Source organism: Thalassophryne amazonica, chromosome 16, assembly GCF_902500255.1.
Source record: "Thalassophryne amazonica chromosome 16, fThaAma1.1, whole genome shotgun sequence".
NCBI classification, from domain to species: Eukaryota; Metazoa; Chordata; class Actinopteri; order Batrachoidiformes; family Batrachoididae; genus Thalassophryne; species Thalassophryne amazonica.
In genome coordinates, this window is record NC_047118.1 from 51667809 (window position 1) to 51687212 (window position 19404).

General features: G+C 39.6%; 1 protein-coding gene across 1 annotated transcript in view; it reads right to left on the reverse strand.

Moving 5' to 3' along the window:
* The window catches only part of LOC117527468 (ras-related protein Rab-26-like), a 187820-nt gene that overhangs the window by 77852 nt on the left and 90564 nt on the right, over positions 1-19404 (reverse strand). The window contains exons 3-4 of the mRNA XM_034189825.1: positions 5896-5937; positions 2929-2995 (exon numbers count right to left, since the gene is read on the reverse strand). Of these exons, the coding sequence (XP_034045716.1) occupies positions 2929-2995; positions 5896-5937 (109 nt within the window). The remainder of the gene's footprint in view (positions 1-2928; positions 2996-5895; positions 5938-19404) is intronic.

Consider the following 19404-nt stretch of genomic DNA (forward strand, 5'->3'; position numbering starts at 1 on the left):
ATGTTTGTCCCGTACGAATGAAAGCTCAAATTCTGTTTGTTTTTCCAATTCGTGTGATTCATACGTTATTCATGCTCTACTGTGATAGGACCCTTAAGAGTGTTTGATGTATGACTTGTTTCTCATAATTAGTGTGTTGATTTGCAAACACTGTCAGCTAATAATAATAATAATAATAAAACTATACGTTCAATGAAAATTCAATCATCCAACCAAATTTCTCCAGAGCTTAAATTTTATGGGACACTGAAAAATTCAAGTGCCTCTTGTGTGTAACTTAAATTAACACTGGAGAGTTTCTCTAAAATGTGACAGCATTTTATAGAGATACTTTGATATTTTCAGATGTGCAGTTTGAAGCAGGCAACACTCAGCTGGAGCACAATGGAATTACAAAGCCTGTGTCATGATTCAGTGCTTCAGTACAGGTACTTTGGAAACATTCTGTTTGAGTTGAGCTTTAGGAAACCAAACCACAGCAGGTCTTATAGTCAACAATACTTTGCAAAGCAAGTGGATCAAAATGTGCCTTTGTTTGAACAAAACACTCAAAGCTCAGAAAAGCACTGCAGTTTCTTTTACAAACATGCACAGGCTTCAAAATCTCACTGACAGCCTGTTTTTTTAAATTAAACTTTGTTCAGTTTAGACAAAGTCCCGCTGAATCATCGTCAGCATCATTTATAGGTTTGGCATCTATAGGTGTGGGAATGACGAATGAAGCACTTTTACTGTCATGATGCTGTCATGACTCAGAAAAGCCCACAGAAGAATTTTCAGTTTTGATGCAGAGTATTTTGCTTCCAGGAGCCTGTTAAGTTAATCCAAAAGTTAATGCCTAAATCCCTTAACATCTGAAGAATTCTGCATCGACAACAGATGCTACTTCTACCTGTCTTTCTTTTCTGCTTCCAGCTCCAGGAATAGGCACACGAGTAGGCGAACAGAGTGCAAAAGACAACCTGCCAGTGAATGACACTGGTCTGCCATGTATCGGTGAACTTTGCTTGTTAAGAAACTGAAAGAAAAAAGTCCAACTGGGCAAATGAAATGGAATATGTTTTTAAAAAAAAAAGAAAAAAAAGAAAAAAGAAATACAATAAAAATGCAGCATGTACTTGCTGAAGTCTGAAGAAATTACATGATCTTGTTGGGAGTAGAGAATTATTTCTTCATAGTTTGCAGAAATTATAACTCTGAACCACTTAATTAACATCTCTTACACATAGATGAACCAAAATTTAACAAATTAATGTTTAAAATATCAAATATCTCTTGGACAAATGAAGCCCCCCCCCCCCCTTTTTTTTTTAAATGGAACCATCTGAAGAGTCATGTCTCTAATTATTAACAGGTAGAGTTTCTGAATCTGACAACAGATCTGTTCCCCAAAGTTTGTGAATAGGAAATATTCTGGAATTGTACCTGGACCATATCTGAATTTTGTTTTGCGTAGTGTGTTGAACAAAAACAATGTAAAAACCCACAAGTTACCAAAAACTCAAAAGTTCATGTTAGTGTTTGGGGCCAAATTAAAATTCTTACATTTGTTCAGACAACTTACTTTTCTGCTTCACACAAATAGGAAAATTAGTTATCCTGACAACGAATTCTACATTTCAATAACTGCTGAGTAAACTCATAAAACTAGTCGGGGTTACTGACTTAATGGACAGCGGAATACAAGTAAGCACACAAGCAAATATGTTTGTTGCAATGAAGTGGAAAAAGCACAAAACCATTATTAGAGCACAGTTCTCAAATGCAGTGTGGAACCCCATTGAGGATTCATTTCAATGTATTGATATAACAGAAAATCACAAGGGATGTCACAAGAGCAAGGTCTAACCTTAAAAACCCTCTGAGCAACCACGTAGGCAACAGTGGTGAGGAAAAATTCCATCTGGCTTTTTTGAGGAAGAAACCTCAAGCAGACCAGACCAGACTCAGAGGGGTGGCCAACTGCATACTAACAATAACAAGAGTCAGTTACCAAAATACAAAAAAGAACTGTCAAAAAAAATGAATGTCTAAGAATAATTTCTTTTGTGTGTTTTTGTAAACAAAATACAAAGAAAAATGCAAGTCTTTTTTTTTTTTTTGTCCATGAGAAGGAGCCCATCTAGCATCACTTGGTCGGATTTGAATGACTCCACAGAATCAGACTGTTTTATCTCAGCAGCCAGAGTGCTCCACAGAAAAGGTGCACAATAACAAAAAACTCTGTGGCCTGCTGACTTCTTTTTAACCTTTGAAACACATAGTAGTACTACATCCTGAGAATGCAGAGCATGGGCCAGTACATAAGGTTTGACTAAATCAGCCACATAGGGATGTGCAAGTCTATGAAAGCTTTTGTGTATTAATAACAAAACCTTAAATCCTGACCTCACATGGACAAGGGGTAAAACGGGGGTAATATGATCAAATTAGGGTAATATGGATTTATTAGTCTAAGACAAAATCATGTTTTCTGATTTCCATGTTGTCTGAGAAAATAAACCATACATTTTTATGTCAAAATATGTCCTGTGCAGTTAGCTATTACATGCAAAATTACTCCCTAAATAGAACATTATAACTGACAGAATTTCTACAAAAAATTTCAGATTCAGTCTTGGAGCTTGTAAGGACATCAGTGGGAAACATTTTGCCATGGTTTTGTTGAAACAAATGTTGATGAACAACACAATGCAATTTAACATTTCATTTGATATTATTATTGTTATTATTATTATTCTGTCAGCAAGTCAGTAATTCATCTTTATTGATGTTTTTGTTCTCTATGAATACATTTGAGGTCATCCAAAAGTAGCAGAATCCAACCAAATTAGATTACTTTAATATTATGTTACTTAGAAATCTGAGAACACCTTTTAGCAGGTAATAAATATGAATGAATAAATACCAGAATCAGTTTTATCTCACCATGTGCATCACGGTAGTAGGCATGAGTGACACTGCGAAAACGTTCCTGTCCAGCTGTGTCCCAGATCTGCAGAGAGTGAGGGGAGGTAATCACTAGGATTGGAAATAAATATCTCTTTAATAATAAGCCACCCAACAGTAGTCATTATGCTGTAATTTATTCTTCATCCCAAGCAGCTCTGGAATATGTTAGCAAACACTGGACAATATGTAGCCCACCTTTCTACAGATTGGTAGATGTACATATTGTGATGTAGTACAAACAGTATACACTTTTGGCCACTTTATTAGGTACACCTTGCTAGTACTGGGTTGAACCCCCTTTTGCCTTCAGAACTGCCTTAATTTGTCATGGCATAGATTCAAGAAGGTGTTGGAAACATTCCTCTGAGATGTTGGTCCATTTTTCCATGATGGCATCATGTAGCCACCAATTTCAACCAGTCTGCCAATTCTCCTCTGACATCAACAAGGCATTTTCATCCACATAGCTGCTGCTCACTGGATATCATATCTTTTTTCGGACCATTCTCTGTAAACCCTGGAGATGATTGTGCGTGAAAATCCCAGTAGATCAGCAGTTTCTGAAATACTCAGAGCAGCCCATCTGGCATCAACAACCATGCCACATTCAAAGTCACTTAATTTTCCTTTATTCCCCATTCTGATGCTCGGTTTGAACTTTATAAGTTGCCTTCACCACATCTAGATGCCTAAATGCATTGAGTTGCTGCCATATGATTGGCTGATTAGTTATTTGTGTTAACAAGGAATTGAACAGGTGTCCCTAATAAAGTGGCCGCTGAGTGTAAATAAGTGTGAAATGCTCATAAGTACATATGCTGAGGAGGTTGTGTTTTTCCCTCTGTCTCTTTGTGACTAGGATTGTGCAATAATAAACCAGACCTGATGATGCATATCCAGGAGTCAACTTTCACGATCTTAGCATGTAAAATGGGGTATTTTGACCCATGGTGGAGGTAAAGAGTGCTGTTGCAGTTTATGACTTCTTTTGCTTTACCCCCACATCGTGACAAAGTTTTCACTTAGTCAGAGTCACAACAATGAATATAAATCAGCTACAGTTGATCCTCTTTTGCCCCAATGTGCAACCCACTCACTCACTCATCATTCATCTTCAACCGCTTTTACGGGTTCGGGTCGTGGGGGCAACAGTTCCAGCAGGGGACCCTAGACTTCCCTTTCCCATGCCACATTGACCACCTCTGACCGGGGGATCCCAAGGCGTTCCCAGGCCAGCGTGGAGATATAATCTCTCCACCTAGTCCTGGGTCTTCCCCAGGGTCTCCTTCCAGATGAGCGTGCCTGGAACACCTCCCTAGGGAGGTGCCCAGGGGTCATCCTTACCAGATGCCCGAACCACCTCAGCTGGCTCCTTTCAATGCGAAGGAGCAGCGACTCTACGCTGAGCTCCCCACGGATGACCGAACGTCTCACCCTATCTCTAAGAGAGACGCCAGCCACCCTCCTGATGAAGCCCATTTCAGCCGCTTGTACCTGTGATCGAGTTCTTTCGGTCATGACCCAACCCTCATGACCACAGGTGAGAGTAGGAACGAAGACTGACCAATAGATCAAGAGCTTCGCATTTTGGCTCAGCTCCCTTTTCGTCACAACAGTACGGTAGAGCGAATGCAATACTGCCCCTGCTGCACCGATTCTCCGGCCAATCTCACACTCCATTTTCCCCTCGCTCGTGAACAAGACCCCGAGGTACTTGCACTCCTTCACTTGGGGCAAGGCAGAATTCCCTACCTGGAGTAGGCAATCCATCAGTTTCCTGCTGAGTACCATGGCCTCAGATTTAGAGGTGCTGATCCTCATCCCAGCCACTTCACACTCGGCTTCGAACCGCTCCAGTGAGTCTTGGAGGTCACCGGCCGATGAAGCCAACAGGACCACCTTCCTGACACTCTTAGTTGTCTCCCTGCTCCAACACACCTGAATCCAATGAAAGACTCATTAGCATGCAGACTTTTAATGAGCCTTTCATTGGATTCCTATCAGGAAGGTGGCTCTTGAGGACCGAACTTGGCCACCCCTGCAGTATAATGACTGTGGCAGGCTTGCTAGCTAGGTTGGTTGGTCACAAGCTAACATTTGTTAGAAATGAATGGATTACAATTTTCCAGTCAAGTCTTGTAACTGAAAAATATACTGGTCTGTGTATGGAAGTTTATATCCTACACTAGATGAGATATTCAGGCAATAGGGAAGGCGAAAATTATGCTACATTTGACCAAAAAAACAAATACAAAAAAGCAATACATTGGCAACACTGGGTGGGTACAGTCCAGCTAATAAGCTAATTAGCTAAGATATCTTATATAATGCCTAAATACACACTTGCCATTTGATTGGTGGTTTGTATGTCACAAGATATTGATCATTTGTACAATTTACCACTGTGTTCCATTTACTGTGCAATTTTGGTTCCATTTACCATGCAAATTTGGTTCCATACATTTTGTACCACGCCGCGACCATCATGCACTTACACTAAAGGCAACAGCGCTTAGCTTAATTTTATTGATCCAGATCCAGGTGTCGCAAATGTTTGGTGGACTGAGGAAAGCAGATGGCAGTCTGTATATGAAGAAGTCAATACACGGCATCAGGTACGGACAACATTGTCATGATTATTAGGTGTTATATAAAACAAATAATAAATGTTTTTTATTCAGTGAAAGATGAAATGTTCCATTCAACTTGGCTACGCCTCATTGAATGGAACATTCCATCTTTCACTTCATGAAATATTCTTACTATTGCACTCATAAACATTCATTATTTGTATACCATTTTAGACATAGTAAAAAAAAAAAAAAAAAAACAGACTTTGGATGTTAGTTGCTCATTTGGGATAAAACCTTTTTCTTTTTGATAAATGACAACCTTTACAGTAACTCAGTTTTTGACAATTCCATGAGAATTTCTAGTTCTTACCTGCAGCTTCACCTTGACTCCATCAATGTTTAACACCTTATTCTGAAAATAAAACAGGCAGGAATCATACACTGTGATCCATAAATGCAAAATGTACCTACATATACGAGTATAATAGCCTTCACTTGTGTTTCTTCTAGGTGACTTATTACTGAGTACATGAATTCTATTGAGACATGTGAAGATTGTTATGGGTATTTCCACACCACTATGGCCACCTTTGATGAATCCTGGACTCTTTCTCCCAGAAAATGTGGCCCTTTGACACTGTGCTTGCCTCAGTCTTTCCATCTTTGGGGAAATCCACTGATCTACTCTTTAAAGTGCTCACATACAGTTTGCTTTTAATTTGATTTAACCTTTATTTAACCAGGTAAGTTATTAAGAAAAAATTCTTATTTACAATAACGACCTGGACAAAGCAGAGTGTACTTTATTCTGTCTGTATTTTGCTTTCTTTCTTTTTTTAATTGGTGTCCTTCGGCCTTCTACTTACACTTCACTCTCAAGCAGTGATGCTGGTAACGCGTTACTCTAATCTAACCACTTTTTTTTTAGTAATGAGTAATCTAACGCGTTAGTCTTTCCAAATCAGTAATCAGATTAAAGTTACTTCTCCAAGTCACTGTGCGTTACTATAATTTTTGCATTGTGGGTCGATAGCAGCATTAAACTTGGTCCGTGGGCAGGGGGTCGGGGTTCGACTGAACTGCCCACTTTAAGTGAGCTGTGAGCGTTTCATCTGCGGTTTTCTGCAACAGCTACGACTCGTCCTCACCTCTTAAAGCACAGTGACAACAGTACACCTGCACTGAGCTTTACAAAGACATTTCTATGCTTTTTTTCTCCTTTATTTAGAATTCTGAGCTGAGCTGCTCCGTATCTGCTGCTAAAAACAGCTGATCCTCCGCCACGCGTCAACAACTAACACTATTTTCCACTCAAATGCACCTAAACTCTCTTTCTGAGGACCACATGATGTGAAAACGCAATAAAACTTTCTTACCTGTAAATCTGGTCATGTTGTCTGCATAAATGAATGTTATCCATTCTTTGTGCTCAAACGCCAAAGCAGGGGCGAATCCAGATGGAATGGGGGCTTGGGCAAGTATGTGCCCCCCCACAACACCCCGAGATTAAAGGTCCAGTTTTGAAACCTTGTTTTACTACAACTACTAATACTACTTATAATAATAATATAATTTTGACAAGTAAAATGTTTAGAGAGAATTTAAATGTTAGAAAAATGTTAGAAAGATTTTAATAGTTACATTTATAAACAATGTAGGTTAGAAATTGTAAGTTTTACTGTTACAGTGCTGTCAACAGTTAAATATGAGGTTTATTTTACTTTATATAAAACAAGTATTTATTTTCATTGAAGTCAAGAAAGGGTGACTATAAAGTGAGTTTTGGCAAAACAAATACCATTGTCATGTTGAGGTGGCACAGGGTTGTTGTTGGCAGCTGGGGAAAGTAACTAAAAAAGTAACTACTAATCTAACTTAGTTACTTTTACAATTGAGTAATCAGTAAAGTAACTAAGTTACTTTTTCAAGAAGTAATCAGTAATCAGTCCTGCTTCTTGCGCACTTCATGCACAATTTGACCACATTCGTACTATGTGTGAAGGGGCCCTTATGATCAGCAGTGTGTCTGTTTTAAAAAACAGCGTATACGAGGTCTATTGGAAAAGTATCCGACCTTATTATATTACATGGATCCAGACAGCCATCTGTTTAGAAATGAAATGGTCGTTCAGCCTGTCGATGGCGGCTTTGGAGCGCGGCGCGCCCCACAGCCGCTGGGGGCCGTCCTTAAAGCGACAGTAACACTCCTTATTCTCTACCAAGCCCGTAACATTTTCACCGAAAGCCAGATAAATTTTTCTAATGGTTTCCAGCTGCCAGTCTCTGAAAAAATTCTGTTGGAATAAAAGCCCAAATCATTCCGCCATTTCCTGACAATGAAAATCCGACGAGCGGGCTGGACCACTCCTCACTCAAAGCCTGCTCACAGGCGAATGACGCAACAGACAGGCGTGGAAAAACACACATGTGCACGAGGGTTCAAGCTTGTCTGACGCAATCACACGTGATTCAAATCATATGGTTTTTGAAAAAAATAATAAGGTTGTATACTTTTCTAATAGACCTCGTACATGCAAACCTTTACTTTTTTAAGTGAAAAGACACTTATTTGTGGAGTTAAATTTGTTAAATTTGTAATGGGTGATCTACAAATAGTCCTTGATTTGCACACGTTTTGTGATCCACAAACACAAATTTCCTATTTGTAACGTGTGTTGGTTTTTACAAATAGATGTGTATTTCGGAAATATGTCATTTTTTCCATTTGTAAAAAAAAACAAAAAACAACAACAACAACCCCCCCCCCCCTGAAAATTCTTTTTGTGAAGTGTGACTCAGCATGTTGGCTGCTTTTCACACTCCCATCCAATAGATGGCAGTATTCCTTGAATTTGGGGGGGGGGGGAGGGGTGTGATAAGATGAGTCTGATTTTCCATAATGCCTTTTGGTGCTTGTGTTGGTTTAACACCCAAACCTACTTTATTCTTTCTTCTTCATTAATTTAAAAGTGCGATATTTCACTTTGTAAAAAAGACAGAGTTGCTGTTAATGTGTTGAAATGTGTCTGGAATTCGTCTGTTTATAAATGAAACCATGAGTGAAAGTGCCTTGCGTTTTATCTACACTGCCACCGTGAAAGGTCAGTGAGACGTCTTTGCAAGTGTTGCACTGAATTTACTCAGAAGGCTCTGCAGCGCTAAAAGTCACTGACAGTGCACCAAGTCAATACTGAAGGTTAGGGGTTAGCTGTAACTTCCTCTATTTTTTTTTTTTTTTTTTTTTTTTTTAGGAGTTTATCAGTTTAGCGTTATAAAAGTTAACTTGTTCCCCGGTTCCAGCTCAAGGTCATTGTATGATTTCAAAACATAGGCAAGACTATTTAATCACAGGAACAAGTGACTTTTCCCCCACATTACAAAAAAGCTTTGCTCTGTCTTGTTATTCATATATTCATGTATTATGCTTTTCAATTTTCAGTAAGCGAGTATCAAGAGTATGTCAAGATGCTCTTCAGTGATTCAAAACAAAGGGTCATGATGATGTGGTTTTTATCAGATGGTTCCACATTGAGTGGAAAAAAAACAAAACAAACAGAATCTGAAGCTCCATCATCCCCTCTGAGTTGCTGACCTCTATTCCAGAGGAGAGGTGATGTATATTAAGATGCTGCTGTGTTGCCATCTGAGCATTTTGAAATAGATACCGTCTTTGTTCACTTGTTGATTTTCCTGTTTGAGAGTCACAAAGGAGAACTCTCATCCATATTCACACTCAAGTTAAGTTTCAAAGTACATGTGCTCTGATCGAAATTTACATTCTCAAAAGACTCCTCTGCTGTTGCTTTTGTTGTTACTAAAAACAACTCACAGGGTGCTTGCAAGGCTTCATGAATATGAAGCGATGCAGGGAAAGAGATAAAGAATTCCGGTGAGGATTTTGGCGAGTTGTTTAGGCTTGATTGCATATGTTGAATGTATTCTGATCAAATCTTCGAAATGAAAGATAAGAACAAAAAACAGGGACAGAGCGGCACAGGCACCGTAGTCAGCTCAGGTCTGGGAGAATGTGCTGTAGCAATGCCTTGCTGCATCTACCACATTATAGAACCACCTTGGGTCCTGCATATCAACAACCCAGGCAGACAAATTATCCATCAAGTCCTCTCTCATCTCTGTGCCACAACCAGGTGCAATGTGGACTGAAATTCTCCAGTCACTGGGATCCTTGTTACCAAGGCACCCACATGTTGTATTGTAGCAACAAAAAAACCTGCCGTGTGGCCAAAAATTCAGTATTATAATAATTAATATTAATAATTAATAACTAATATTCTTTCATGCAAATGATACTCCTCATCTGAATTTTCCCAAGCAAGGGTTGGTTTGACACAAAGTCAATTCAATGGTACTCAAGGATACTCTGAAGAGACCTTCATCACTGAGCCCACTGGTTAGCATCCAAATCTTGCAACCATACAATGAGACAGGAACCACCAGAACCCTAAAGACTTGGACCTTTGTTCTTCTGCAACGACACTGGAATTGACAAATACCTCTGTCTAGTGACTTAATTAATTCTTAAGGCAGTCCTCAAGCTCCAAGGCCAAAGACTCGGATGTGAATGTCACTGCTGGGATAAGTAAATGTTGCTACAAGTTCAACACTTTTACTACATACAGATACAATTCTGATGTCCAAGCCCAGGAAGTCATTGATAGCCTGGGCATGCATCTAGATCCAGGACAATCGCAAACCCAGATACTCTGGTTCATCACTCAGCTTCTCAAGTGCTGTAATCAGAGCATCCATTGATTCTGCAAATATCACAGCTTGGTCCACAAAATCAAGGTCAGTAAACTTTTCCTTTCCAGTGTTGAACTTGAAGCATCTAAAAACTAGTTTCCACAATGCCACAACACCCATTCCATGCAAGCAATGAACAGGGATCGAGACTGAGCACATCCCTGATGAACATCAGCTTTCAGTAGGAAAAACTCAGTCTTTGCCCTCACTCCATAGAGCAGTCAGTACCTATGTACAGGCTGGCTACAATACCCAGCAACTAGTTGGGGATCCCACAAATTCTCAACATGGCCCAAAGAGCAGCCCGGTCAACTCAGTCAAGTAGTTTGTGAAAATTAACGGGCTGCAATGAAGCACTGTTGATAATCAAAGTTGCTTTTCATGAGTACTCCCAGATCTCAGATGTGGTCAATGGTTGACTTCTTTGGTATGAAGCCAAACTGTTCTAGTCCTTGTGAGCATCCTTCCCGGCACAGAGAGCAGTGTACTATCCCTGTAGTTATTGCAATTTATATAACACCTAAATAGATCCTTGTCATGTGATTGGTGGACTGTATCAAATAAAATCAAATCAAAACAATTTTATTTATATAGTGCCAAATCACACCAAACAGTTGCCCCAAGGTGCTTTATATTGTAATGCAAAAGCCATACAATAATTACAGAAAAACCCCAACGGTCAAAACGACCCCCTATGAGCAAGCACTTGGCGACAGTGGGAAGGAAAAACTCCCTTTTAACAGGAAGAAACCTCCAGCAGAACCAGGCTCAGGGAGGGGCAGTCTTCTGCTGGGACTGGTTGGGGCTGAGGGGAGAGAATCAGGAAAAATACATGCTGTGGAAGAGAGCAGAGATCAATCACTAATGATTAAATGCAGAGTGGTGCATACAGAGCAAAAAGAGGTGAATAAAAAGAAACACTCAGTGGATCATGGGAACCCCCCTGCAGTCTAAGTCTATAGCAGCATAACTAAGGGATGGTTCAGGGTCACTTGATCCAACCCTACCTATAAGCTTTAGCAAAAAGGAAAGTTTTAAGCTTAATCTTAAAAGTAAAGAGGGTGTCTGTCTCCCTAATCCGAATTGGGAGCTGGTTCCACAGGAGAGGAGCCTGAAAGCTGAAGGCTCTGCCTCCCATTCTACTTTTACAAACCCTAGGAACTACAAGTAAGCCTGCAGTCTGAGAGCGAAGCGCTCTATTGGGGTGATATGGTACTATGAGGTCCCTAAGATAAGATGGGACCTGATTATTCAAACCCTTATAAGTAAGAAGAAGAATTTTAAATTCTATTCTGGAATTAACAGGGAGCCAATGAAGAGAAGCCAATATGGGTGAGATATGCTGTCTCCTTCTAGTCCCCGTTAGTACTCTAGCTGCAGCATTTTGAATTAACTGAAGGCTTTTCAGGGAACTTTTAGGACAACCTGATAATAATGAATTACAATAGTCCGGCCTAGAAGAAATAAATGCATGAATTAGCTTTTCAGCATCACTCTGAGACAAGACCTTTCTAATTTTAGAGATATTGCGCAACTGTAAAAAAGCAGTCCTACATATTTGCTTAATATGCGCATTGAAGGACATATCCTGATCAAAAATGACTCCAAGATTTGTCACAGTATTACTGGAGGTCAGGGTAATGCCATCCAGAGTAAGGATCTGGTTAGACACCATGTTTCTAAGATTTGTGGGGCCAAGTACAATAACTTCACTTTTATCTGAATTTAAAAGCAGGAAATTAGAAGTCATCCATGTCTTTATGTCTGAAAGACATTCCTGCAGTTTAACTAATTGGTGTGTGTCCTCTGGCTTCATGAATAGATAAAGCTGGGTATCATCTGCATAACAGTGAAAATTTAAGCAATGCTTTCTAATAATACTGCCTAAGGGAAGCATGTATAAAGTGAATAAAATCGGTCCTAGCACAGAACCTTGTGGAACTCCATAATTAACCTTAGTTTGTGAAGAAGACTCCCCATTTACATGAACAAATTGTAATCTGTTAGATAAATATGATTCAAACCACTGCACCGCAGTTCCTTTAATACCTATGGCATGCTTTAATCTCTGAAATAAAATTTTATGGTCAACTGTATCAAAAGCTTCACTGAGGTCTAATAGGACGAGCACAGAGATGAGTCCACTGTCTGAGGCCATAAGAAGATCATTTGTAACCTTCACTAATGCTGTTTCTGTACTATGATGAATTCTAAAACCTGACTGAAACTCATCAAATAGACCACTCCTCTGCAGATGACCAGTTAGCTGTTTTACAACTACCCTTTCAAGAATTTTTGAGAGAAAAGGAAGGTTGGAGATTGGTCTAGCTAAGATAGCTGGGTCAAGTGATGGCTTTTTAAGTAATGGTTTAATTACTGCCACCTTAAAAGCCTGTGGTACATAGCCAACTAATAAAGATAGATTGATCATATTTAAGATCGAAGCATTAATTAATGGTAGGGCTTCCTTGAGCAGTCTAGTAGGAATGGGGTCTAATAGACATGTTGATGGTTTGGAGGAAGTGACTAATGAAAGTAACTCAGACAGAACAATCGGAGAGAAAGAGTCTAACCAAATACCAGCATTACTGAAAGCAGCTGAACATAAAGATATGTCTTTGGGATGCTTATGAATAATTTTTTCTCTAATAGTTAAAATTTTATTTGCAAAGAAAGTCATGAAGTTAAAGGAATACTCGGCTCAATAGAGCTCTGACTCTTTGTCAGCCTGGCTACAGTGCTGAAAAGAAACCTGGGGTTGTTCTTATTTTCTTCAATTAGTGATGAATAGTAAGATGTCCTAGCTTTACGGAGGGCTTTTTTATAGAGCAACAGACTCTTTTTCCAGGCTAAATGAAGATCTTCTAAATTAGTGAGATGCCATTTCCTCTCCAGGTTACGGGTTATCTGCTTTAAGCTGCGAGTTTGTGGGTTATACCATGGTGTCAGGCACTTCTGATTTAAGGCTCTCTTTTTCAGAGGAGCTACAGCATCCAAAGTTGTGCTCAATGAGGATGTAAAGCTACTGAAGAGATAATCTATCTCATTCACAGAGTTTAGGTAGCTACTCTGCACTGTGTTGGTATATGGTAGAGGTGCACCGATTGATCGGGCACCGATCACTATCGGCCGATCACGCCTTGATCGGTTTGATCGGTGATCTGCAAATACGCCAATGAGAAGGACCGATCACAACAGTGCAGGCAGTAGCACAGGGAGGGCTTGGTCTTGTCATGACACGCTTTCCTCTGTGACGTAAACTCATTTTTACTTCTGATATGAGCTAGACGGACAAGGAGAGCAGTCGCCATCATCTAATCTAGTCCATGTCCGTCCAGCTCATATCAGAAGTCAAAATAAGTCAAATGGCTCTGAGAGATCTAAATAGACTGCTGTGTAATGAATGGAACCACACTGCCATCTAGTGGATATCCAGTGTGCGCGAGTGTGTATTTGTGAATCAGTAGGCACTTTGATTTTGTTTATTTTTTCATATGAGTGTAGAGGTACAGAGAGTACAAAGAAGCTTTGTTCATTTGATTTGCTTATACTGTGAACTGCCATGATACTGGAATTGACAACTAAGTTCGAAATAAAAAAAAATTTGATTGAATTGATTGATTGATTTGTTTGTGGATCTGTGGATTTCGCGAAAAGAATGTCTCAAAATTACTTCACAGAGGAAAGCGATGAATGCATGTAATTGGTGATCCACACATGCTGAAACTCAATTCACATATACAATTTCCAGTTTTACAAATGTAATTTTTTTTTTTTACAAATTAAGTTTTATATTTGCAAATACATTATTTGCAAAGACCAATTTACAAGTTATAAATATGAAATTTGCATTTGTGGATATCTCAACACATTTGCAAATCAATGATTATTTGTAGATCACCCTGTGTGCATTTACAAATATTAATGAGCCAATTTTAACCCCATAGAATGAGGGCTGTATTTTACATTCTCAACATATTCTCTGTAGGCTGTAACCTGAGCAACATGAAACATGGAAAAAAAAAGCTTACTGGTAGAACAAAGTCAGTGTAATAAAACAAAAGTTGGCAGTTTATTCTAGTGTCTTTATTTGAATGCATGTTTTTTGTTTTCATCATTAAGTTTTAATGCAAAAATAGTCCTATACATTAGACCTATATTCTTATTTTGGGCATGATCCAAATATGTACTTGATTGGTATCGGCCTTGATCGGTATCAGCAGATCAAAATTTCAGTGATCGGTGATCGATGATCGGCCTAAAAAATCCTGATCGGTGCACCTCTAGTATATGGCATTGAAGAACATAACAAAGAAGGAATCATATCCTTAAACCTAGTTACAGCGCTTTCAGAAAGAATTCTACTGTAATGAAACTTATTCCTCACTGCTGGGTAGTCCATTAAAGTAAATGTAAATGTTATTAAGAAATGATCAGACAAAAAGGGGTTTTCAGGGAATACTGTTAAGTCTTCAATTTCTATGCCATATGTCAGAACAAGATCTAAAGTGTGGTTAAAGTGGTGGGTGGGCTCATTTACATTTTGAGCGAAGCCAACTGAGTCTAATAATAGATTAAATGCAGTGTTGAGGCTGTCATTCTCAGCATCTATGTGGATGTTAAAATCACCCACTATAATTATCTTATCTGAGCTAAGCACTAAGTCAGACAAAAGGTCTGAAAAATAACAAAGAAACTCACAGTAACGACCAAGTGGACGATAGATAATAACAAATAAAACTGGTTTTTGATACTTCCAATTTGGATGGACAAGACTAAGAGTCAAGGTTTCAAATGAATTAAAGCTCTGTCTGGGTCTTTGATTAATTAATAAGCTGGAGTGGACGATTGCTGCTAATCCTCCGCCTCGGCCCGTGCTACGAGCATTCTGACAGTTAGTGTGACTCGGGGGTGTTGACTCATTTAAACTAACATGTTTACCCTGCTGTAACCAGGTTTCTGTAAGGCAGAATAAATCAATATGTTGATCAATTTCAAATCAATTTCCTTCCCACTGTAGCCAAGTGCTTGCTCACAGGGGGTCGTTTTGACCGTTGGGGTTTTACATAATTATTGTATGGCCTTGCCTTACAATATAAAGCGCCTTGGGGCAACTGTTTGTTGTGATTTGGCGCTATATAAAAAAAATTGATTGATTGATTGATCAATTATTATATAATTTACTAACAGGGACTTAGAAGAGAGAGACCTAATGTTTAATAGATCACATTTAACTGTTTTAGTCTGTGGTGCAGTTGAAGGTGCTATATTATTTTTTCTTTTTGAATTTTTATGCTTAAATAGATTTTTACTGGTTATTGGTGGTCTGGGAGCAGGCACCGTCTCTACGGGGATGGGGTATTGGGGGGATGGCAGGGGGAGAGAAGCTGCAGAGAGGTGTGTAAGACTACAACTCTGCTTCCTGGTCCCAACCCTGGATAGTCACGATTTGGAGGGTTTAATAAAATTGGCCAGATTTCTAGAAATGAGAGCTGCTCCATCCAAAGTGGGATGGATGTCGTCTCTCCTAACAAGACCAGGTTTTCCCCAGAAGCTTTGACAATTATTTATGAAGCCCACCTCATTTTCTTTGGACACCACTCAGACAGCCAGCAATTCAAGGAGAACATGCGGCTAAACATGTCACTCCCGGTCCGATTGGGGAGGGGCCCAGAGAAAACTACAGAGTCCGACATTGTTTCATCATCACATATCATGTGATTTATACGTGTCATTGATTATTTGTCCCACTTGTAGAAAAATTGTCTGTAGTATGTCTTACATAATTTTTCATGCAATTTGGTTCCATTTATAGTTCATTTTGGTTCCATTTTTTTTTGCTCCATTGAACAACTCCATCATCTTCTTGTAAAAATGTGTCCATAATATACAGAACCTGTATGTGAACTTTGTTTACATACAGGTTTTTTCATTTGTCTGATTTTAAGGAAAATACCAAACAGACCACTTGAGTGGAACAAAATAATGAAAATTTCCACCCATCGCTCAAGAAGCCATATGCTTCCCCAGTCTGCTGTTCACAGTCACTGTACAGGGCATGTAAGTGGAGTGGGGGCGAGCGTGGAGTGGCATATTTGAAAAACAAAATAAAAAGAAAACAAATATTGACGCATCACCTTATCTTGCTCCCTCTCACTCCACTTTGGCATATGTGTCTGATGCATGATGGACCCAGAATACATCCATTATTAAGCCTGAAACACACTGCAAGCATCTCGTGGTTAAGCGCTGGACTTGGATCCTCAGCTCAAACCTCAGCCACACCAGACAATCACTAAGGGCCCTTGGGCAAGGTCCTTAATCCCCTTGTTGCTCCTGGTGTGTACTAGTGAGCGCCTTGTATGGCAGCGCCCTCACATCAGGGTGAATGTGAGGCATGACTGTAAAGTGCTTTAAGCATCTGATGCAGATGGAAAACTGCTATATACTGTAAATGCAGTCCATTTACCACCCTGACATCAGTGTGTGTGTGCGTGAATGGGTGAATGTGAGGCATCACGGTAAAGCACTTTGAACTTGTGATTCAGATGGTACAAGCGCTGTATTAAGGTAGTTTAGTCCATCTACCTGACTGCCTTCAGCTGTTGTGTTGCTATTCATTCTTTCCACATCATTTTTCTTTGAAAACGACTTCTGTTCCACACTCTGTATCTTATGTGGCTGTTTTTAAAGTCATTTTACAGGTTAATTTGGGTTTTTGTGTGTGTATGTGTGCACGTCCTGCCCCACTTTGTTTTTTAGCTGATACTGTCACCCTACAGCACCTCCCTAAAAGCACACCTCATGTCGAACGTTTTGTTTTCTTCATTCGTCTCAGCTTCACCTTATTGAATGGAACGTTCCATGTTTCAGCTCATGAAACTGTTCTTCCCATTGCACTCGTAAACATTTATTATTTGTATACCAGGTAACTGTCCCTTCCTACAGTCCGTAGGAGTGTTTGCAAAGCCAGAAAAACATCTCACCTCGCCTGAACTCTGCTCCAATGCTCCCTGGAGCTTCCTTTGCCCTCAGCTGCCCTCCCTATTGGGAGTTACTATTAAGGACTGTCAGTCACATTGCCACCAACATTATCTGCACTTCGCTTTCAAAGAGTAGAAAGTGTTTCCAGCTATCTAATGAGCTGATGCAGCTCTTCTCTGCACGGCCAAATAAGAGCGCAAGAGATACGCAGTTAAGAACCTTCCTCCACTTTTAGGTCAGTGTCACTCTCATGGCCTCCACAGGCCCAAACACATCTTTATATATAAACTGCTCTATTTACCACTGGCACACCGGATTCTGGTGTTTTACTGCGTAGTCTTTCCCCCAAAGATACATAAAGTGCCATCACTACAAAATGATGCTAATAGAACTTCACAAGCGCCAAAAATTACAAATGTATGAGGCGCTTTCAGAGAAAACTGTGAAGTGTGAGCCAATAAAACATTAATAGCAGAATAACAGAACAAGAGCACCAAGGGAACAAAATGATCGGGATGAAAGAAATTCATGATATTAGGAGTTATGAGAAAGAGAGGCAATGCCACGGTGTGCTGTTGAGCCCCGGCCATCAGTGGGGCAAACGGCTGCCTGGAATCAATGTGTGTATGTACGTCAAGAAAGCGAAGCAACAAGGGAAACAAATGAAGAAGCTGAGAGAAAGCACAAACAAGACAGCGGTATTCTGCTCGGCACCCAACCAGGCTCTCAGCTGTCAGTCGTACTGACACAAAAACAGAAGACTCCGCATCTGCCCTCCAGTCCTTGTCAGCAGTATTGAGCTGGTTTGGACAAAACTGGTGATGACTGTGAAATAATTAGGTCACTTCACAACATTTCAATTCACCAATTATTTAATGAAAAAAAAAAATCATGTTTTAGATTCCCAAGCGTTATTTAGTGAAGCACTAAATTCAACAATTGGCTCCACCAAGCGTGGCGTGCCCTGTCTGTTTGTTTGAATGTCAGCAGGACTACAGTTAACAAAGTAATTTTAGTTAAACTCAGTCAAGGGGTGGAGACAAGGAAGAACAAGGAAAATTAGGATCAAAGTTCAGTAATCAGGACCAAAAGTCTGTATTCAGAGTCAAAGATACTTGTGTATCAGATTAAAAATAAGTGATTGGGAATAAAGTCTAGGATTACTGGTCAGCAATCAGAATCAAGGACATGATCAGCATCAAAATTCAGCAGACGTCAGGAATATAATCAGATTTTAAAATTTGTATTAATAAAATGAGGATCAAAGACGAAGGCTCAGGATCAGGAACAAAATCCAGGATTAGGATCACAGGTCAGCAATCAGAAACAAAGCTGAGTGATCACAGTCAAGGACACACAGATAAGGATCACAATTCAGCCAATCAGGACCTAAAGTCAGGAACATCAAATATAAATAATCAGAGACCACAATCAAAGTTGAATGATCAGAATCCAGAATCTCATCCTTAAATATTGTGAACGTGAAGTATCATGAGCTTTCAGCCTGTGCTGGGTGTAAGGTGTTGGAGGACCCAATGTGTTTCAGTCCACTTTGAGATTCTGAATCAGATTCATTATTTTGTTGTATGCAGGCAGTGGTGCTTTGACCCCTCTAAAGCTCTTTGCTAAGAGTTTTTCACACTGGCACGACAAAAAGCAAAACAGTATATGGTTTTGTGTGTGGTGACCATGTGTGCTGGTGAATAATCTGCTGCGGCTGAGTCACAGGACTGAGGAGGCTGTGGGAAAAGCTGTTGGCAGCAGCTCCAAACATTTTTCCCTCTGCTTTAATTTCTATGAATTTCTTTTTTTCACTTTCCACACATGATATATGAAAAAAAAAATATATATTCTGTACAGTGAGCTCATTGTGCAGTGTGCATGTATACAAAATGCAGCCAGTTCAGATACGTATGTATCTATCAGTGAATAATCATGTCCAATCAACTGAATTTACCCCAAGTGGACTCCAATTAAGCTGTAGAAAAATCTCAAGGATGATCAGTGAAAACAGGATGCACCAGAGCTCAATTTTGAGCATCATGGCAAAGGCCGTGAATACTTATGTACATGTGATTTTTCAGTTTTTCAAAACAAACAAACAAACAAACCCTTTTTCACATTGTCATTA